Source organism: Zonotrichia leucophrys, chromosome 14, assembly GCF_028769735.1.
Source record: "Zonotrichia leucophrys gambelii isolate GWCS_2022_RI chromosome 14, RI_Zleu_2.0, whole genome shotgun sequence".
Classification (NCBI taxonomy): domain Eukaryota; kingdom Metazoa; phylum Chordata; class Aves; order Passeriformes; family Passerellidae; genus Zonotrichia; species Zonotrichia leucophrys.
In genome coordinates, this window is record NC_088184.1 from 3063965 (window position 1) to 3086368 (window position 22404).

At 47.8% G+C, this 22404-nt stretch overlaps 2 protein-coding genes across 16 annotated transcripts in view; one reads left to right on the forward strand and one right to left on the reverse strand.

Annotated features, from left to right (window-relative positions):
- NPRL3 (NPR3 like, GATOR1 complex subunit) overlaps nucleotides 1-5738 on the forward strand; it is a 41846-nt gene extending 36108 nt beyond the window's left edge. For all 5 annotated transcript variants that reach the window (XM_064725416.1, XM_064725420.1, XM_064725417.1 and 2 more), the window contains 2 exons: nucleotides 472-664; nucleotides 5503-5738. In XM_064725416.1, the coding sequence (XP_064581486.1) occupies nucleotides 472-664; nucleotides 5503-5668 (359 nt within the window). In that variant the 3' untranslated portion in view covers nucleotides 5669-5738. The remainder of the gene's footprint in view (nucleotides 1-471; nucleotides 665-5502) is intronic.
- A 102-nt stretch (nucleotides 5739-5840) lies between these two features.
- MPG (N-methylpurine DNA glycosylase) lies at nucleotides 5841-21135 on the reverse strand. Of its 11 annotated transcripts, none has more exons than XM_064725423.1 (6): nucleotides 21039-21082; nucleotides 20590-20698; nucleotides 17065-17208; nucleotides 16251-16476; nucleotides 13059-13263; nucleotides 5841-6842 (listed from the first exon to the last, which is right to left on the reverse strand). In XM_064725423.1, the coding sequence occupies exons 4-6, from the start codon at nucleotides 16470-16472 to the stop codon at nucleotides 6310-6312; spliced, it is 960 nt and encodes a 319-aa protein (XP_064581493.1). In that variant the 5' UTR covers nucleotides 16473-16476; nucleotides 17065-17208; nucleotides 20590-20698; nucleotides 21039-21082; the 3' UTR covers nucleotides 5841-6309. The 11 variants fall into 11 exon arrangements, with proteins under 11 accessions (XP_064581493.1, XP_064581496.1, XP_064581492.1 ...); XM_064725426.1 differs by lacking the exons at nucleotides 20590-20698; nucleotides 21039-21082 and adding exons at nucleotides 18052-18114; nucleotides 18747-18895; XM_064725432.1 differs by lacking the exon at nucleotides 5841-6842 and adding an exon at nucleotides 7857-8376 and having other exon boundaries at nucleotides 21039-21115.
- Nucleotides 21136-22404: the final 1269 nt, after the last annotated feature.

Sequence of the window (22404 nt, forward strand, 5' to 3'; positions counted from 1 at the left end):
CTTTACAGGAGTAATGAATTAGGGCAGAAATCTTGGAAAGTGAGTCAGATGAGTCTGTGATCTGCTTTTTCTGGCTCCCTCACAAGAGGATATTGCTTCTTGGCCTCTCTGCCTGCTCCCACCTTCTGTGCTGTTAGGCTTTTCATGTTACCACTTCATGGTATTCCAGCACAGCTGTCTGGGAATTCTCTTTTCAAATGTTTTTTATGGACTGTTTATGGTCTCCAGAAATACAGTTTTCCACACAAATTGATGACTCTGTTGAAACATTTGAATTTCCCATTGAGAAAATCGCTGTGTTGTCATATGACTAATTGCAGATTCATGGAGCACTTGGAGAGCCACTTTCTCTGCTCTCCAGAGAAGAGGGATTACTTGGAAAGGCTGCACAAAACAGCCTGAATTGATAAACTTTGCATCCTTATGCTGAGGAATACAAAAATTTCATGTGTATGTGTGTCTCTCTGATAGCCAGCAGTGATGACATGACTCTGACAAGCCCTAGCATGGATAACTCCAGTGCTGAGCTGATCCCTGGTGGGGACTCACCCCTCAATAAGAGGATGACAGAGAATCTCCTGGCAAGCCTGTTGGAGCACGAGAGGGAAGCCATCCTGAACGTCCCAGCTGCCCAGAACCCAGAGGATCTCCGCATGTTTGCAAGGTGAGCAGGGCAGGATGCGACCATTGCTGCTCCTCCTGCTTTATGGAAGGATTGGTGTGGAGTCTGAGCAAATCCTGTTAGCCTGTTAGGGCATTTGGAGGAGAAATTCTTTTGGGTTTGCTCCTGTATTTCATCTGTAATACAAAGTAATATTGGTGGCACAAGAACACTTGGTAACAGAGAGTCCTGGGGGTGTGAGGGAGCATCAGGGAGTAGGGGTGGACTTCACTGTCCTGCCAGTTTTCCTTGTCCACACATGGCAGGCACAAAACTGCACAGCCTAAAAATCCCATCTCAGCAGGCAGGGCAGAGACCCAGGGATGTGATGCTGCCATTTTGTGTCCATTGGTATTTCCAAGCCAGCTCTCCTTAATTTTATGGTTTGTAAACTCCATGGAAACATGAGACCCAGAGCCAGCCTGAATACTTTTACAGAGTGTCCCAAGGTGTGTTTAGCAGTGATGAGAGCTCACTGCTTAGCTTAGCTAAGCCAAAGGCATTAGGATGTGTGATCAGTAGCACACATTTTGTTGTTGCACATTTGCACTCAACAGAACCAGGCACTGTGTGGTTCTGCACGTGGTAAAAGCAGAATGACTTCCTAAGCAGCCATCTGGGAAGCAGGGAGGAGGGGAAATACTTTTTCTTGCAAAGGATTTCAAAACTCTGTGGCATCACTGGAATGCAACTTCCATTGATTTTCATACTTGTGGAGCAGAAAACCACCTGAGGCAAGGACTGCAGCTGTTCCATATTTTGGATTCAGTTGGTGATACCCCGAAAACCTGGTTCTTGCCCTAGGATGGATACAGGGAGGTAGCCCAGGGAAATTGTAATAGCAGGAAGATGCTTTCCTTGTCTGTGGCAGAGTACAGCTGAGGGACTTTGACAGAGCTCTCAAAACTTGTGGATAGTTACTGCTCTCTGAATTATTTGTCTCCTTCATCTTCTGCAACTCTTCAGAGAATATGCTCTGACTGGGAGGCAACATTGGCCTCTTGAGAACTCTGAAGTGATTTTTCTCTTTATTACCAGCTAAGTCATTACAAAACTGAGGAAGGATAATAGCAACAAAATCATATTTAATATCTTAAGACAGAATTTGTGGGGGACTCCTTGGACCAGTTCAGTGGTGATGCAGATTCTTAATTTATCTCAGTGAGAGGAAAGGATGTGGTGATTGCTCCCCTCTGATACCCTCAGCTGGGTAAAAGAGCCATTTGGAAGCTTGGGAATTGCAGATGCAATTTTGCATCTGCAGTTTCTTTGTGAAACCAGCTCAGTGATGTTTATTGTGCTTTTACTCCTGCCCCAGGTTCTGCAGATCCCCAGGCCTTACCAGGTCAGAATTTCCAGTCTACTACAGATTGAATTGACAAGTGCAGAGTGCTCTGAGGCAACAGTGAGGAACAAACAGATTAACCAATAAATAAACAATAAACAGATGGGTCCTGTGGGCAGATGCTGCAGTGCACATGTAGGGATGTTCATGCCAGAGCCTCTTGGTTACTGCTGGTTTTATACACCACAACTTTTAGGTGTATTTTCTCTGGTTTTGTGTCATAACCATCAGAGATGAGTGAGTAAATCTGTTGCTCTCAATGAAAGAGAAAAAGCCATGGTGAAGCTGCCTGAAGGAGCTGATCTCCCTCATTACCCTCATGCAGGTACTGCTCCAGCCCTGCCAGCAGCTCTGCTCTCACACTGCCTCCAGAGCAAAGTGCTGGAAATGCACAACTGCTGCCCCAAACATCCTGTGGGCTTTGCCCTTCCCAGGGTGCTGTGTGTGCACACAGAGGGATGGGCCATTCCCAGCACAGCAGTAAAGCTCAGCCTGGCACATTTTCCTGTGCTGGTGCCTCTGAGTGCCTGTCCCTTGTCACACAGACAGCCCAGAGAGCTGGTGCCTGCCCAGGGCTGTGCACAGCCTGTGTTTGAAGGCAGAAACCTTAAGAGGAAATAAGGAATTACTAAAGCTTGGCTCCAGCATTGGCTGTATTAACCCTCCTAACGCTGAATGGGAATTTAAATCCAAGTTCTTTCCTAAGCTGCAATTACAGGAGGGTTGGCATGTTCGTCCAGGAGGAGAAGGAGACGAGTTCTTTTTGAGCTCGATCCTCAGTAATGTGCACCAAGCCTTCCTCACTGACATTAAGCAGTGCTTTTGAAGGCTGAGGGAGCTGGAGGCTTCACTCATGGCTTCTCTCCCAAGCCATGGGTGTGGAGCTGCTTTCAGGGTTTGTCTTGCTCTGAGATTGGGAGGTGAGGTCCTTCCCTCCCCTGAGGAATGCTCATGGGCAGCACTGAGCTCTGCACACTTCTGCTCTGGTTTCAAGCAGTGCTGTGGCAGGGACATCTCCTTGGCCAGGAACAAGCTAATTCTATTTGAAATGCTAGTGTGAGAGAATTCTTTTCTTTTTAGTGTGTAGGAACACTCCAATGCTGTTGGAGGGACAGCTCTTGCAACTTGAGGAGGGGAAAACAGTGCTGAGCAGTGGAAAGCAGTAATCTTCCATCACTGCATCTGGATGTGCACATCTGTCACAGACACAGCTGTGCAGCTTCAGAGGGACTCAAACACAGTGCTGGTGCCCCAGGAAGTGCCATCTCATGCTGATTGTGTCCCATAAATGTCCCTTGCCCAAAAAGGTGAGGGCAGTGCCCACCTTCTCTGGAGCTGTGAGCCCCAAGGACAGCCCTGTAGATTCTAGTTGGACTTTTGGGAAAACCTCCTCCCTGGGAGTGTGGTGCAGCCCAGGACAGATTGCCCAAGCATTTGGAGGGATCTCCATCTTGGAAGGGTTTGAAAAAGCTCCACAGCATTAGCAATAGTCCTCCTGGAGCAGGATGCTGGGCTAGACTTTGGGGGTGTTTTCCAGCTGGCATTTTTGTGATATTCTTTAATATCCTCTCTAGCTTTTATTGGAGTGGAAAGTATTTAGTCTTGACCAGTTACAAATCCAGACTCTTTCTGAATATAAGATGGATTTATTTATTGGCAAACTGCTCAGTCTGTGCTGCTGTGGAAAGCCAGGTCCTACCATTTGCATGGGAGAGAGCTGAGCCAGGGTATGAGCACATGGGCACAGGAGCCTGGCATAGGGGATCCTCAAAATCGCTTTGAGAACTGCGAGGTGAGCTGTAAAATACAAATGTTTCTGTTCCCACATGTGGGAACAGTCTGGGAACAGCACTGACACTGTCCCTGTGAGTGACCACTTCTCAGGGCACACAGTTGCCACTGGCCCAGGGGGTGGCCAGTGAGCCTCATGTCAGTACCAGTGGGAGACAGTGCAAAAGGCAGAGGCACAGCCCAGACCCAGCAAAGACTGGAGCTTGTCTCTGTTTGCTGCTGCTGCAGGCACAGAGAGGCAGCAGTGACCTCCATGCTGGTGCCAGCTTGAGAGCTGGCAGAGGAACAGCAGGAGCAGCTGGCAGGGAGTGGGGGCTGCCCAGCCCCAGGCTGCCAGTGGGGATCCTGCTCTGAGCCCACAGACAGCTCGTGGGGAGAGGAGGGATGTGGCAAGCTGGGAAGCAGAGAAACACCAGTAGCACTGGGCGAGAGGTGAAAGCTCTGCAGTGGGACATGTGATGAAGGGACACTTGTACAGTGCCTCCTTTGCAGTCACCTGTGAGGGTGGTGGGTGACAGGAGTGCCCAGCCTGAGCAGCAGGAGGAGCCAGGCAGGTGTTGGTCCTGCAGGGAAAGCAGGAGCTTTTCTCCATCCTCCAAAACAGGCCAGAGTGCTCCAGTGGGTATTGGGAATATTTTGAGAGCTGTTCCTGCATGGGGGCTGTATGAATGCATTGGAAAACAGATCATGTCATCTCCACTCATTTTACAGTCAGTTGGCATGAAGCTGCAGCTGGGTAATGGAACATGAGCAGAGGCTGCTGGAGCACAGAGTGATGTGGAACACACGTGCAGGCACAGCTGGCTGTGGAGCTGGGAAGGGACTCTGGGCCCTCAGAGTGGGGAGTATTTGAGTCACAGCACGGCTGTGACACTTGGGAGGGTGTTGAGACAAGAGGCTGAGCAGCAAACCCAGGCTTCATGGGGGCTGCCTTGGTGTTATGGCTCAGAGGGAACTCTGGGGAGGGGTCCTCAGCCACTGGGGAGTTCTGCTGTTTGTCATGGACCTACTGTGACTGACTGTGCAGGGCCATGGTTTTCTGATGGCTGTAGCAAAGGGGTATCTCTGCTGTCTTTGTTTAACAAAGAGAATAGGGAATTTAATGTTTTGAGCTAGGGCTTCAGGGGATTTGTAACTCCCACAGCTTCTCTGTGCTGCCTAGCACCAAAATTTCCATCTCCCTGTTGGGACTGCTCCACCCAATCCAAGCTGCCCAAACCCCTTAGTGCAGGACCTGTAGTTACAAAGCCCCTTGGGCTGCTGTGATGGAAAACAGCTCTTAATTCTAAAAGGCAGTGCAAGTACCCAGGCCCTGATGCAGAGCTGTGACAAAGGGCAGTTGTAGGCTTAGGCAAGAGAGCACAGAATAAATCTGCACGTCCTGACTTCTCAAGGCTCGTTGGCACTTGTGTTTGTTCACTTTCTGGAATTATAACTAAGTTGAAAATTGACAGTCTTGGGAAATGCCCCAGACTGGGAAACCTCTTGATCCAAGGAGAACCTTGGCAAAGCCCAACAGTGGGCAAGTCCCATCCTTTTCCAGGGGATTTCTGTGCTAGGCATGATTTAATTCCCTTTTCATGCAAATGAGGGACATAACCCAAACAACCTCGTGATTTGCATGCCATGGGAGAGGAGACCTTGGGGGTGCAGTATGAGTTTGAGCTGCTTTGGCCCACGTGCTCCCTCGCTCTGCCCCCTGCAGGCTGCTGCACTACTTCCGCGGGCGGCACCACCTGGAGGAGATCATGTACAACGAGAACATGCGGCGCTCGCAGCTGCTGATGCTGTTCGACAAGTTCCGCAGCGTGCTGGTGGTCACCAGCCACGAGGACCCCGTCATCTCCGTCTTCCAGTCGCTCCTCAAGTGACTCTGCTGGCACAGAGGGAGGAGCCTGCCATGCTCTCCATGCTGAGAGCCTAAAGGATGCCTGAAATCTGCAGGAGGTGGTTTCAGTTCTGTCTAGCCATGTGACACACAGCAGGTTTGTCCCTGTCTGTGCCTCGATGTCCCAGCTGCTCCCCGAGCCTCCGGGGTTGCTGCAGGACAGCACGTGCTTGCTCAGCCTGGATCCCTGCCCTGCCACACTCACAGCCCTTCCAGGGACCCTCAGAGTGGGACAGGAGGGTTCTGCTGTGGTGCTGCTGGCAGAACTTTGGGGGGACACTGGGAGTGCTTCCTGTGCCCTCCAGCACGGGACACTTGGCCATGAGAGCCTGTCCCCATGGCACAGCATGCATGGCCTTGCTCCAGGGCACAGGGCAGCTGGGCTGGCTCCAGGGCATGACCCTGGCTCCTAGGGCATCACTCTGGCTCCTAGGGCATCACTCTGGGCACCCAGGAATTCTGTTTGATCTCACAGCACCAAGGACAGGTGGGAAGGCAAGGTATCACAAGTAAACATGAAATCATGAATGAATGACTCAGTCACTGTGTCACAGCTCATTCTTTCCTCACCCCAATATCCTCATTCCCAAGTGTCTGTTGGAGCAGGGCTGTCACCAAGCAGCCTCAGTGTTCCTGGGTTTCCATGTTTCCCAGTTTGTGCCTGGGGTGGGAGCGTGCTTGTTGAGCAGGACTGAAAGGTGCTGGCCAAGCTGACAGTTCAGGGATGTGTTCCAGCCAGAGGCTGCTGCTGAGGGCACTCAGGGCTGTCCCCCCCAGGGTTTGTTTTGTCCCTCCAGTCCCTGTCCCACAAGCATGGCTGTGGCTGCAGACAGGGATCCTGGCGTGGGTTAAAGCTACCCAGCAGGACAGTGAGATACAGGGCCATGTTTCCTGCTCTGCTTTGGGACTGCTCCTCCAGCCATGCCAGGGCCAGAACAAGAGGCAAGAGCCCTGGGACATGCCAGGGCCTGGGGACAGCAGGAGCTTGTGCCAGCTCACCCCTGCCTGTGTGAGGCTGGAGCTTTGCCCAGAGCAGAAGGCTCTCAGGAGCAGCTTCACCTGCCCACACCAACTGGGTGAAACTGGGAGCTGACTTACCTTCCAGCAGCCACTGGGGGAGCTTCTTCGGGGTCCCTTCAGTGAGTCTGGCCCTGCAGCTGCAACAGGGATGGTAGATAAGAGCAAAAAACCCAATCTGATTTAAAAATCAGATCAACACCACTGTTGGCCCTGTCTAAACCAGCCCCAGCACCTGAGCATCAAGGTGAGCTACTGCAGTCAGAAAAAAGGCTGCCCAGAAGGGGCTGAACCCAATTCTTTAATGGGATGAGGACAAGAGTATTTAAAAATAAACTTGAGCTTTTTTATTGTATGTGAACCTTAAGGTGGGGGTGGAGGTGGGGGGTGTCCCCCTGTCACCCACCCAGTGTGGCTGCAGTGCTGCAGGTCCTGCCCTGAATCCTGGAGGTTTTTCCTCCCTGTACCTCAGGCCAGGCTGCTGCACCAGTGGGGGAGTGCACTGGGGGTTCACACAGTGCTAAGTTCTGAACTGGTTTCTAAAGCAGCTGGGAAAATGAACAAAAACCCATTCTTGTTTTCCAAGCTGGACATTAGAGAGAGGTAGAGGCTGGAAGGGGTCTCTGCTCAGAGGAAAGGTGTTAGCTCAGGGCACTCAGGACCCTGTTTGTGGAGGTGTGAATGGCCCACAGCTTCTCTGGGCCCCTGTTCCAGTGTCTGACCACCCTCATGGGGAACATTTTTTCCATAGAGCTAATGAGAACTTCCTGTTTTCCAGCTGGTGGCCTGTTGCCTCTCATCCTGTCTGAGAGCAGCCTGGCTGTCTTTATGCCCTCCCCTGAGGTAGCTGCAGACAGCAGTAAGTTCCTCCCTTTACATCCTTCTCTCCCAGCTCCCATCCTTTCAGTCTGCTCTGCTGCCACCCAGTTTTTAACCTATTTCCCTGCAGCAGCCAAGCCCTGGGCTCTGCTGGGGGCTGAAGTGATGGGAGCAGCCCAGAGCTGTGACCCTTCTCCTCTCACCCACCCCAACTAAGCCTGGATCCGTTGGCAAGGGAGAAAGTGGCTTCAGTGTCCAAAGTGTCCAAAAGCAGCCTCAGTTCTGGCTGGGAGGCCCATGCCAGTCTCTTGCAAATAAAGCTCCACCTTGCCCCATTCATTGTGACAAAATACATTTATTGTTAAAAACCCCCCAAGCCCCTCCATCTGCCATGATGCAGCCTGAGGCCATTGTACAGAGCACAGCTCAAGTCCTGGTCCCTGGTCACTTGCAAGACTCGTCAGCTGCCAGGGGAGTGTCCCCTGGCTGCCATCTCTCTCTCTACTTTCTTGTCTACAACACTCACAAATCTGTTTCCCCGTAAATAAAACCTGAGTGGTTTCTGTGCCCACTCTCCCCTGTTGCCAATGCCAATCCTGGTGGTGGCCACCACGTCCTGCTCCCCCGGCGGGTCCTGTCCTGGCACCATCCAGATGGCATCATCCTGAGTCAGGTCCCTTTGGTCAAAGGCCTTGTCGATGCCAAAGGCCTGGCAGAGCTTGGAGGGCCCATTGCAGAGCTGCCAGTCCTTGAGCAGCCTGCTGGGGGCTTTCCTGGAGGCCGAGCGCAGCTCCCTCATGGCCTCCAGGCCCTGCAGGGGCTCCAGGGAACGCAGCAGCACCGCAGCCCCTTCTCCTGTGCACAACAAGAGCTGTGGTTAGTATGGAATGGTTTGTGGGAATGTCACCTTTCAGATCTCTGCCAGCAGCACTTCAGCTCTCAGCCTGTGGCTCAGCCTGATGGAAGAGGGAATGGCCTGGTGCTCCCAGCCATGGGCCTGTCCTTTGCTCCAAGGGCACTCCCTTCCTCCTCCAAGTCTCCAGTGTCCTGTACTCTGCGCCCTTCACTCTGCAGTGCTGACTTCTCTTCCCAGCTCCACCTGATGTTGCTAAGTCTGGTTGCTGCTCCAAGGCTTGCCAGAGGGCAAGAGGTTTTTCTTATGTCATTACAATGTTCAGGAATAAATATACATCTGGTTCAGTTTTGGCAGAGGTATCCAAAGCTCTGCTCCCAAACCCAGTGGATTTCTAATAAAGTCTGATTACAAGAACTCCAGCTAACAAAGGCAAGGAGGAATGAGTGTGGATGCTGCCAGAGAAAGAGGCAGCACAAAGAGAAACCTGGGAAGGAGCTGCAGGCACTGGGAGCAGTCACTGCTGAGGGAGCCAGGGCTGGTACCAATCCAAATCCCTCTGGAGGTGTAAGAGCTGGGATGAGCACGGCCCTGGGTCACTGCACAGCTCCAGCAGAGTGATCTGGACACAGGTGCCAGGGCAGGGACCTGGGGCAGGACAGGGCTGTGGGACGCACAGCCCTGGGAGCAGCCCTTAGCAGAGGAGACCTTTCTATGACAAAAACTGAACAAAACTGACAAATTCTTTTCTCAAATGTGATTTGTCACCTTGTCAGAAGCCTTGGGCCCCCTGCCCTCCCAGCTGTTGCAGCCAGGTGACAGCAAAGCAAAGATGCAGCTCTGATAAGACATTCCCTGCCAGACAAGGATCTCCAGCCTAAGTGGGACAGAAACGTTTCCCTGGTGGCCAGCAGGGGCCCAGGTCTCCTCCTGCCCCTGAGTGGGTGAGGAGAGCACTGGCACAGGGCCTGGTGCAGCCCCACACAGCTCCCCCTGTGCTGGCCACCCACAGCTTTCCTCCCACCAGCATCTGCAGAGTGCTGCTCCCCAGAGTCCCCTCTCCAGCCTCAAACATCTGGAGCCATGCTCATGCCTGGCAAAGGCTTTTTGTGTAGGCACTGGCAGATCCCCAAGGACCTGTGATTTCCCAAAATAGAATCCCTCTCATTTTTTGTACAAATCCCACACTACATTCTAGGCCCCCAGTGAGGTCCTGGTTCCTGGCTCTCTGAGGTGTGCCTGCTGCCCTGAACCATCTCAGAGCCCCTGCTGCCCTGACTGCAGCTCGGTGAAGTCAGCAGCCTGGATTCCAACAGCTGTCAGCAATCTGTTCCCAGGCACTCCCTTCTCCAAGGAGGGGGACTGATGCTAATCTGGCAGCCAAAAGCTGCTTCCCTGGCCTAACAGTGATTTAGAGCTCAAAGGTCATTTCAGATTTTTAAGAACATGTTCCATGTCCTAATTCTGCTTTTTATCAATGCACAAAGAAACATCCTTCCCATCATGTTGCTGCCTCCCTTGCCAGGAACAACTTGCAGGATTCTGAGCAATCTCTCATTACACTGCTTGCTTTCACCCATCTCAACTGCAACTGGAAACTGTGGTCACACTTGAATTGAACTGAGTCCTTGGGAGTTCACATGAAGAGAGACAAGCACGTGGAAATCTTCAGGTGCTCCCAGAGCAGCACAGCCCAGCCAGGGGGTACTGGCAACTTCTGTCTCTGGCTGCTCTTTCTGCATTTCCAGCTGGAAGTTTCCAGGTTCTTTCTAGCTGTGTGCAACACACACCCCACTCTGCCCACAGAACAGCCTTGGGAAGAGGAGGAGACAGCAGGCAGGACACGAGTGCAGGGTTACCATGATGAGCCTTCTTCCCCTCACACCTCTGGTTCCTCCTGAGCAAACCTCCACATTAGAAATTTAATTTCAATTCCCAAAAAGTGGCTGAGTCAACTCCAGAGTGCTTCAGCCTGGCTTCTTCCCCCTCCCAGCCTGCAGCAGTTCACTCTCAAGGGTCACCTGAGTTCAGCATCTGCCCAATGTGCACACAGCAGCAGCAGCAGGGCCAGCTGGGGATGCTGAGTATTTATCTCTCTCGTTAAGAGTCACTCCATATAATGAGCAGCATTCAGGGCTAAAAGCTGGGATCTAACAACACTGCAGAGGCCAATTCCCTCCCTGAGCAGCAGAATTCATAACATGACAGTGGAGTCCCACACCCCCACAGCTCCAGCTCCCAGGCTTGGAAACAGCTCTTGGCCACTGGAGAGAAGAGAATTTTCTCCTCCATTCACCCACCCACCTCAGTGCTCCCCAATACTTCCTCCAAAATCCCTGTCTAGGAGCTGAAAGTTAGGGAGAAGTCCCTGCAGTGTGACCGTGGGCTGAGCATCACCAGGCTCTTGATTTTACAAGCTATTCTTTCAGATCTGGCAGCAAAATCCAGAGCTTGGCAAATTCCAGAGAAACAGCTCACAGCTAACTCAAAGAGAGGCACGACTGGCATTCATCCTCTTCCTGAGGCAAGGGAAGCCCCACGTCTCTCCTGACTCTGGGGAAAGCTCCTAGCACTGAGATTATTGTGCAGCTCAGGATATACTGCAGGATTCCTGCACAGTAAGATTCTGGCTATATATTTTCTATAAGCTTTTCTCCTCTACCACCCATGATTTCCCCAAATGTAGTGATGCCTGCTGTGGCTTCAGGCAGCTGCAGTATTTCACTCAGGGATGGGAGGATTTCTCACAGTAAAATTCCCCATGTTGAAGCTTTATCTCAGTGTTGTGCATGAAGATTTCCCCTTCCTCACTGACAAAGAATACAGGATTCCCTCCATCTCATTATGGTTTTATGACCACAGGGCTGAGGGTGACACACTCTTCCCATCCCTGAATGATACTGGAGCCTGAACCTCAGCAGAAACCAATAAACAGAGAAGGTTTATTCCACCTGGAGTGAGGGGCTGTGAGGTTGTGTATCAAAACAAGTGATCCCTAAAGAGTCAGAGCTCCACTGCTTCAGAGGATACACTTATCTCTTGGAGCTGTTTGCCTACAGAGTGTGCTATGAAGAAGGACCAAGCTATTTTTTGCCAGGGTTTCTTTGTGTTTTTTCACAGCCAGAGTCAAACCAAAGTTTTGAAAATCCCATATCCAGAGAATGAAATGCTTTTGTGACGATGACTCCCTCAATCCTTCCCTCAGACTAAACCACAGCACAATAAACAACTGGAGAAAAACATCTTGGGTGTGATTCCTCCCCAGATTCTCTCTTTCAACACTTCTGCACGTGGAGCTGCATCAGGGGTGCACAGCCATGGCACTGACTGCAGGGCTCTGACAGAGCTGGCAGTGACAGCTCTGCCTGGTGTCACTGCTGAGGGACAGGATGGGGAGGGAGTTTGTAACAAAAAATGCAATGAATTCCATCACCACGGGGAGCCCTTTAACTGCTTTGCTACAAAACTAAAAACAGGTATATAAGGAAAAATTTCCCCAAGTGTGTAAGATTTCAAAGAAATCTTTCTAGAATTCAAAGGCTAAACATATATTGTTTTAAAAAGTATGACTCTTAATATTTTAATGACCAAGAATGCCATCCTGACAAATGACCCATGTGCTTTGATAATCTGAACAGATGTGGCAGAGCCACTGTAATGAAGCTCCCATGTGTTCATCCAGCAGCCTCAGACCCTCGGTTGCACAGTCAGGCTCTTCCCCCACACTTTCACGTGGCACTGTTTTTCTGCTTGGCTTCTGTCCAAAGGCCAAAACCTGAGCATTCATGGTCACAGTTACATTTGCTCTCCACTTAGGAATACACAAGCTTTTTGACCTTTTTCACTATTTTAATGATAAAGAAGTAAATTGGGTTTGAGATTTTTCCTAACAGAGTGAGTAGTTATCTAGGAAACACTTGCTGCCATTTAAAGGTGTGTAATTAAACAAGAGATTATTGCAAGGCAAAAACTGTCATTCTTACAGGACAGGAAAAAAATAAAGTTTTCCGTAATGCTTGTTAAGAGTCTTGAAATGTGAAGGACAGTTTCAGTAAATTACAGAATAATTTAATTAGAGCTTGATTATTTTTTCTTGAGAATAATAAAAGAAGATTGAAGATTCTGTAAGTCTGGGTATTTTAATTTGAGTGGGTTTTTTTGGCTTTTAGATACAGCTACACAGCTAAAATGCTTCTACTGACTCCTTGCTTAAGCTTAGGACATCTCAGATTTTTGTTTTCCCCAACACTTCATTCAGCCTCTGAAGATAAAGGCAGGAGACAGAGGAGTTTCCTGCCATGGCAACAGACACCAAGATCAAGACTGTCATAAATGACTGAATTTTTCTCTACATCACCACTTTGAGGAACAAGGTTCACTGAATCATATGACTGAGGTCACCAAAACTGAAAGCTCCATCCTACCCAGATTCTCCCTCATTTCTCAATCTTTGTGTGCCTGAACAGCTCCCACAGCTCCCAGCTGGGACAAATGGGGCAGGTGGAGATGGGCCCTGCCTGCTGTGCTGTGCCCAGGTACACCCTGATCACAGTGGCAAAGCCCAGGTCCCAAGGGAGCACGGTGACAGCAAATCAGAGAGCTCACAAGTGACTTGAAGCACAACTGTAGCTTAAAATGTCAGCCCCATGCTGCTGGCATTCCACCTCTTTCAGCCTCAGCTTACCTTGGCTGGAAACATTCATGCAGAAATAAATCCCATAGATCTGGTACACGTACAGAGTTCCTGGCTTCATGAACATGGCTGCGTTCCGCTGTGTTTGCTTCCCACCTTTGGAGTGGGAAGCTTCATCTTCCCCACCCAGATAAGCTTCTGTTTCAACAATCCTGCCCCAGAGCTCTCTGCCATCAGGAAGTTTGCGAACTAAAATCTGCAAGAGAGGTCAGAGTGCATCAGTTACCAGCCCTCAGTACAAAATAACCACAGCAAGAGCTGTGGAAACAGAGAAGTTGGAAATAAAGGACCTGATGGAACTGAACCCTCTCCAGTGAGCAGTCTATAAGCTAACACCAAATATTTCAGCTTCCACTGCCCAGAACAAGGAGATTCCACCTGTCCCTCACCCCACAAAAGCCTGGAGTGTCCAGATGAGGCAGCATCAAACAGAACCAATTTATGATCCTACATATACTAAATGCTTTTGTGCTTATTTTCTGTAACTCCAATCCATCAGGTTTAAGGCAAAAATCACTGCTGATATCAACCTTGAAGCATCATGACTGTATGATCCTTAGATCAGAAGAAATATGACAGTGGCACAATTAAACAACTGCTATGATTAGACAGTTTCCCTCCCTAGAGATGGTTCAAACAAGTCCCAGTCCCAAATCACAGAGATAATCAGCTCTAGAGAGGGCATCAATGCTATTTCAGTATTTTGTGCACCACAGAGAAGGGCAGTGCAGGAGAGATGGGAATTGGCTTCAGGCAGACAACAACAGATCTTTGTTATTACAGTGTGTTCTTGCTGCTGGTACCTCCTTAAATAAAACAAAGCAGATGCAGGGGAAACAAAACATGACAGTCAAAAGATTCTCTTTAAAAATAAAACAACCACTAAACTTTGTACAAAGGAATTTGTGGTTTGACCTGATTTCTAAACTTTGTGCTTTACTTAACGTGTATGAAATGCTGCAGCTCAGTCTCGTTTGGGCACCCAATCAGTTTAATTATAATACTTTAATTATGCAGCTGTTCAAAAATGACCTTCAGAAAACAAAGCTTAATTCCTAACAGATGTTTGTGCTGGATTGCTAATGCAGATATTGATCTGATCCATAATGGATGCTCCAGGAGTTGGTTTCCAAAGCTGCAGCTCCAGTATACCACAGTTTCCCTACAGCACTTGTCAAATTGTTGAAAATAATATGTTTATTATTTTTTATGAAAAAAAAAAAAGCACTGGTGTTTAGCAAGAGCCTAGGAACACCCCAAAACCAGACCCATGTGGCCACATTTCTCCCTCAGTATGATGAAATGCAATGGTTAGGTTATGGGTTTAAAAGCATCCAGGCATTTCTCTGTCTTCAGACAAACCAAATATTCTGTTGAATAAAAAAGTTTTAAAATGGTGATAATTCCCAACACCTCACAGTAAGCCATTTCATAAAGGTTATTTTTCTCACTGAGTTCCCTCTGAAAGGCCATTCACTGCATGTTCCTTTTTTGTTTCCAAGAACTCAGGTATCATGAAGATAAGCAAGATTAATACACCAGATGCCTCCAAAATTTGGCAGAATGAAGGTAATGAAGGAAACACTAAATTATCTTTATAAGAGAATAGGCTGAGTCATGGGAAACTGGAGGTAATATTTTAAAGAAAATGTAAAAGTAAGATAGAAATCATGTGGTTTGGAATACTAGGCCTAAATAGGAAAAATACAGAATTAGGACTCAAAAATCATCTGCCCAAAGTAACTGAATGCAGGAGGGTGATGGAGCCAATAAGACAACAAAAATGTATCAGTAATGGGAGATTTCAGGCATCCTCAGACAGAGCAGGACATGTGCAATGTTTGCTTAGACACCATCAAATGTTGTGCAGAGTGAGGAATCAGGAACCTCATGAGAAAAGACTCAGTTCTCAGATCTGGAGCAAAACACAAAGTCTTTTCCAAAGACTTATTCCTGAAAAACAACTCAATATCATGCCCATGAAGGATAAAGTTCAGTGTCTTTTCACAAGCATTAAAGTCCAAAAATAATCTAGCAGAGTCCTGCCCAGCAGCACAAAGAGGAAGCTATGCAAAGTGAGGGAGCTTGTTGGGAAGGACTTTAGAGGCAGCCAAAGGTTAAGGCCTGAAAGGCAAGCCTCTAGCAGGATGTCTGCAAAGATAGCAACACATGTGGAGCATCACAAAGAGGTGAAGGCAGGCCAGAAAGAAACCCAGCAGGGCTAAAAGGCACAGCAAAGGCGTCACTTGCAAGCAAGATATCCTTAGAAAATAAAAAAAGGCTGGATGCAGCAAAACAGGCCAAAACCAACAGTTTGTGGAACAAATTCCTGCAGTTATCTACAGCCATGAGAACCCAGAGAGTCTGCTCACCCTGCAGACAATGAAGGTATAAAAAAGACTCAGAGAAGATAAGAGCATAGCAGTGAAACTGAACACACATTTTGCAGTTGAGTTTAGCAGGTCCAGGACTGGAACTTTTTATAGGGAAAACACTGAGGGAACTCCCTCCCCTGGAAACAGCCAGAGAGTTTTCTGAAGGACTCACAAAGCAGAAGAGTCAACCTCCACCACTCTGATTTCCAAAGGCTTTCAGCAAGGTCCAAAGACTCCTCAAAGTTTATGCAATGGGCTAAGGGAGAAGTCCTTGCATGAACAGGTAATGACCTGGAAACTCAGAAACAAAAGATAGGAATGGAAATATTTGGAGTGAAAAGAGCTGAACTGTGGGGCTGTGCAATCCTTAGCATAACAAGACAGTAAAATGGAGGCAAAGAAGCTGTTGCTGACTGCAGAGCATTGCTTTCCACTGGGCTAAGCAAGAAACAAAAACAAGTAAAGCAATTGCTGAAAGGAAGATAATGGGCCTGAAACAGCCTTCAAACCACAAGCAGCCAAGCACATTTTAGTAAAGAGAAAAAAGGAAGGAAAACTCCACCAAAAAAACCCCAATTAAAAATGTGACAGACTAAATCTGAAAAATTACTCCTCTGACTTCATCTAGAATAGATTCAGCTACTGGTCTTTAAATTCCACTGCACTTAGCAAGAGAAGGAATGAGAGCTGGTATTCCTAAAATAGCCAAGCCTAGGAGTCAAATGGCAAAAAAAGAATTTCATCCTTTCACACTAAGTTATCAGCTAGCACATAATCCAGTGCAAGAATCTCAGTGCTGGTGCCTTACCTGTCCCAGAAAGGACTTGGCCAGACTAACACAGGGCTGGTTGAAAAAGTCTTCTTGCAGCTGAGGAGAATTTTTCTTCTCTATCACAAAATATTTGCTGCTTTTTGGAGAAGGATCTGCTCCAGGTGTAGTGTTCAGCTGCTCCACAGCACTGACCTGAGGGAAGCTGCTGGTGTTCTGAAGAGCACTTAATTGAGCCAACAGCTTTCTTTTTCTTGGCATAGTTCTAGAAAATGGATATAAGTATCAGTAGGATTATAAAGCTTATTTAAAAGCAACTAATTTCCACAAACTTCTGTTTTTACACATCTCTGCACAACAATGAACCTGAAAGCTATGACTACATGGACAACCTATGCAAACTGCAGCAGCAGGTGACAGATTTAGCTGTGTTTGCACCAGGCTGGGCAAATATTGGGCTCCACTGATGAGCAAACAGAAACCAGCAGTTTGAGTATCCATCTTTTAAGGACTGCAGATAAAAGCAACTCTGCTCCACTAAGCACTGGAAATAAGTTTGCTGTTAGGTTAGAAAATTCAGAAAGTAACAGCAAAGATGAACCATTACTTTGTACTTTTTACTTGAAGCTAAAAAACTCTTTTAAGCAGACAGAAAAAACAGAAAAAAAGCACTTCAAAAACTGTGCTGCCTCAGAAAGCCCACAGAAGCTGTGTATCAATCATTTTCAAAGGTAATGTAACTGCATCAGAATCTAAACCTCCACAGGAAATTCAGAGATGCCCTATTCAGTCACAAACTTGTTTATTGTGCTGTAGAAGTGTGTCAGAATCTCCCCAAAATGATTCAACTTACCAGAAAGATTCAACCTACTGCTCCAGCCAACAGCATGGACCTGGGGCAGCTACATCACAACTGTGCAATTGTTCTGGTCTGTCACCCCTTCCATGTGAGCTCCACAGAGCTGGTGTTCCCTTTCCAGTGCTGCAGTCCTCACACCTGCTGAACAGGTACAAACATTTATTCACTGGATAAAGTGCTTTGAAACAGGCCAAGAGACTCTGGAGATCTGATACCAAGAGTGCACCATTAGATCAAACTCCAGAATAATTTGCAGTTTTCTGTTGGGTCAGTAAAATCCCATCTCCCAGATGGGCAGGGCTGGAGATGCTCTGAAGCCTTTGTTATTCAGTGGGGAATACACTTTTCCTATACTGAATACACTGAAACCAAACTTTTATAATGCCCCATTGGCACTAAATTTGGGAAGTCAGCCTCAAAAAGAGGACTTTTACAAGAGAATGCAAAGACACCAATTCTAAATTGGACCCCATGCAGATTTAGAAATGGAGATAGAATCCTATAGCTGAACCTGCAAACAAGTATATACATAAGTAATCAGCTGTTGCCACTCATTTTTCACCAGATCATCAGCATTTAAAAATATTATTACAAAAACTTTCAACATCAAAAGGAATCTTTATCTTGATGTGATAAAGATAATTCTCACAATGAAGTTCCACCAGCAACAGTTTATTTTCACTACAGTGAAATTCAGCATTGCTACAATCTGAATCACCAGTGCCAATTCCCCAGCAGTGTTATGTTTCACTTCAGAAGAATCCAGACACAAACATATAAAAATAGGTAGGGAAAAAAAATCAAACCACATTGGCATGACTGGCAGAGAGGGAGGATGGTTTCATTTTTTTCTGAACATCTGATTCTTTATTGCAATAATTCAGTGGTGTCAGAGACTTGCCACAGCTCCATGCCAGGTACTCTGCTCTGAACTGTGGCTTTTAGCTGGTGGGAATTCTTAAAAACTTTGTCAGAACTCACCATCCAGCCTCAGACAGAACTGTCTGGTGGCCTGGGCAAGCGAGTCCTGTCCAGGAGAAAGAGCTGCAGGAAGAAGGGGCAGAGGAGACACCTCAGCATTTCACACTGACCCTCTGAAACACTCAAGGCAGCACCTCCCATGAGGACAATACCTCCAGACTTCTCTGACAGTATTAACTGGAGCTTCCAGCTCATCAGCCACACATAAAGACACGCTGCAAACATGGCTGACTCGAGTGGAGCATTAACTCGTTTGGTAATTTGTGCTTTCATGGAATGTGACATCAGAAACAGGATCTGAGCTGCCTGGCACCTACTGCACTTCCAATTAAATCATTCCCAAAGCTGCAAGTGCTCTCACTGACATTCACAGCAGCAGCCTCAGGGCACTGTAACTTCACTGCTGGGGGCTGCTCCTTGGCACATCTCAGCACCTTCAATAGAAACAGCAGCAGGAAATTGCAGCCAGGAGAAATGGGTCAGCACAGAAACAGAGTGCAGAGTGAGGGGCTGCAACACCAGCTGAGAAACCCAGAAAAAACCCCACATTCCTCATGCTCTGTGCTGCTGCTTGCTCATAGCAAGATCTGAAACACAAAGCTCTGTGTCTCAAAGCCTATCTACACTGTCTGGAAAGGATGTTGCTTGTAAATACAAATCACAAGAAAAATCCCACTGTAAAAGGCAACACATACCCTGTGCATTTAGGAAGCAAGAGGCTCAACCTCTTCTGTAAATCCACACACAAATTCTGCAGCTCTTCATCTCTAGCTACATTTTCCTGCTTGTACAATAAACAAATCTTACTCCTGGGCCTCAAATAATGAGCCATGGGTTTAATCACTTTTTACTAATCCTGTTGTAACCAAATGAACTACAAGTTGTTAAACACATCTGGTAAAAACATACAAAAGAAAGGGTATGGAAGTCAGAAAAAGAAGATCAAGAGCAGAATCAGCACAAGTGCTGCTGGGCTAATCCCAGGCAAGTGGTTCAGCAAGCCAGAATTGGAGAGACTGCAAACCTGTGCAAAACCCAGCTGAGCAGCAGATACACCCTGTACTCAAGGCACAACAGAGTCTACAGAGGATTCTTTAATCCTTCTAACAAGACTGCATTTGCAGGCATTTCCTTAGGTATTTAATGAGTTTGCATGAAAAGAAAAAAAAAATATCCCATTTGCATTTGTACTTTTGGCTCCCAGGTTCAGATACCTGCACAACCTTCCTCAGGTACATCAATTTTTTCTGACAGAATAATGAAGAGTACATGAACCACTGCCAGTTCTGGAGAGACAATTCCTCACAGCAATCCCCAGTTGTACAGATTTGATGTGGGAACAGAAGCTAGGTCAGTGCTGGGTCACACCCCAGGATATCCCTCCCTGGATCCTGCTCCCCAGCCCAGGTCAAGAGCTGGGGAAGAACAGAATAAACATCCAGGGCTCCTCCACACATCCTCCATGTCTCTGGACTGGAACCTTCTGATCCAGGCACAATCTTCCCTAAACCTCTGTAGCACCAGCCAAAGGGAGACTTGACCAAGAAAGAAAACTTCACAGAATCAGTCATTGCTGCTCCAAAAACTCCCTCATTTTGTGTGGGGAATTTGCACTGCTCCCCACCCATATAAATCAGTTTACACCTGCACTTCACCACCCTCAGCCCTCTTTACCACCTTCAACAAGGCAAAGCCAGCTGGAAACACTGATTTTCCATGTCATCCACAAACCATCCTGCAGCACCCCAAGAGTGACCTCCAGGCACCAGGAGAGCTGCCCATTTACTCACACCCTCTTTGCTATCTCTGCAACAACTGTGTGTTTATGACAGGGGAACTCCCTTATTGTGTCCAGGTAAAGGGCTCCTGTTAAAAACTTTCCTGAAATCTGAGTACAGACTGTGAGCCAGACCTCAACATGCTTATTTAGACCTGCAGAAAATCCCAGCATTTTTTTAAGGCATCACTTTTAAGCCACAATAATTTTCCCCCCTAGATACTTATGCAGCTCTCCAATAATCCTACTTTGCTACATTTGCTATTAATTCACTTGGTGGTGGTCAAACTTCCAGATCTGCAGTCCTCGGATTTCCCCTTTAAGAATTAGTGACATGTTTGCTGCTGAAACCATCACTAGCAACACTGTCCTTGGGGGCTGCATCTGGTTTGGTAGTTTATTCCTGCCTGTTTCTGCCAGTTTAGCAACTTATACCTGCCAGTTATTCCTGTCTTTTTTGTTCCATAACATCTTAAACAGACATTTTAAGGCAGATCCTTCAATGAGTTCTCAGCATGAATGATGTCTCTCTGCCTTTCCTGTCTAGTCTAGCCTATTAGTAACCAGAAATAAGATAATAATGTATAGTTTTCTGGAAAACAGTGTGAGAAGCAGAAAAAAAAAAAAAAAGAAAACCACACAGAAAAATGAGTGCAGGCATGAGCTAATGTAACCATAGTCAGTTTCTCCACAGACAGATTCTGACAGCACGTGCAATCCTAATACTACAAAAATAACCCAAAAGGGATGCTTTTATTCACCTTACTAAGTGCTGGGGATCTTATTTCCTTTATTTCCTTGCAATCCAAGTCCTTGCTCCTACTCCCTACCGGGCATCTTCAGCTTTTTTGGGATGAAACCTAACTCATCCTTTTGCAAAGAAAAAAGAAAGTAACAACGAGCAATGACGAAAAACTAAAAAAAAAAAAAAGTCTTCTCAGCAGAATTACATTTTGGTTGAGGACATTCATGATTTGGAGCGGAACCCGGGGCTGCAGCGCGGGGCGCGCCCGGCAGTGCTGGGCAAGGCCGGCCGGGCCCGCTCGGGCGCTGCGGGCGCCATGGCCGCGGCCGAGCCCCGGGAACCCGAGCTCCCTCCTCCGCCCGCCCCGGCCATTCCCGGCGATTCGTGGCCATTCCCCCGCCATTCCCGGCGATTTGTGGCCATTCCCGGCCGCTCCCGGCCGCTCCCGGGCTCCCCCTCACGCACCTGCCGGGCCCGTTCCCGCCGCGGGCGGGGCGCGCGCAGCCCCTGCCACGGCCCCGCGGAAGCCCCGCAGCTGCCGTGAGGGGCGGGGCGGGGCGGGCGCAGAGGCGCGGCCGTGAGGGGGAAGAGCCCTGTCCGGTTTATGGGTTCTTTTTCCTTAGGGATGTCTCCTCGTGGGTGTTGCTTTCTGGAGCACAGACCCTCTGTAAAACAGCATTTGAACTCTCGCTGGTTTTCAGCATCCACTCCTCGGTTTTTCATGTTAATCGTTAATTCATCAATACAAAGGCTGAGAGAGTTGGGGGTGTTCGGCCTGGGTTAGAGAAGGCGTGTGGAGACCTCAGAGTTCTTCCAGTGGCTAAAGGGCCTTCAAGAGAGCTGCAGAGAGACTGGATAAGGGACTGGAGTGACAGGAAAAGGGGGAATGGCTTCAATTTGACTGAGGGGATATTAGGAAGAAATCCTTTCCTTGTGAGGGTGAAGAGGCCCTGTCTGGGTGCCCAGAAAAGCTGTGGCTGCCCCATCCCTGGAAGTGTCCAAGGCCAGGTTGGACAGGACCTGGAATAAAGGAAAGTGTCCCTGCCCATTTTAGGAGGTGGAACTGAGTGCTCTTTAAGGTTTCTTCCAACCCAAATTATTTAGTGGTTCTACTCCAAAAAGGCATGAGCATGCATTCCAATGAACATGCATGGTCACAAGCTGGCTATACAGAGAGCTACATTAATTACTCCCTCAGTTCCCCAAATAACAAGTATCTGGCCTGCAGGAAAAATTCTTGGCTTCAGCTTTTATCCAGATGGAGCATATGGTAAAAATGGGGGCAAAATACAATTTTTCCTCACAACATTCTGAGGACATGAAGCTGGGGCCACTGATTCATAAACAAGTGTTTGCAGGAAGGGTATGAAGGAAAGTCTGATGAATCCAAGTGGATTTATTCCCATTTTTGTAATAAAATATTCATACCAGGATAGCACCAGCTAGGATCCAGTGATGCAGAGAATAGGCATTTACTGTCTACCCTTTTGTGAATTTGGAAGGGAGAAGGATAAATTACTGACTATAATTTTAGGGGACATTGACAGTTTTGGAGGTGCAGCCAGGAATATGAGTAGCTAAAGGTTCTTATGAAGGCAGAAATAGGCACCAGAATAGCATGGAGTCATGCTCAAATGTGAGCAGGCCAGAGGAAAAACTCTGACATTCCTGTAAACCATGAACAGAGCCCAGAATTTCCAAATGTTACTATTCCAGTTTAATAAGAAGGTGTAAAAAAATACCCAAACAAACCGCGAGTGGAGCAAACACAGAGTCTGTTACACAATATTAATTATTTTTGACCATGAAAAAGCAGCTGATACACTTTGGA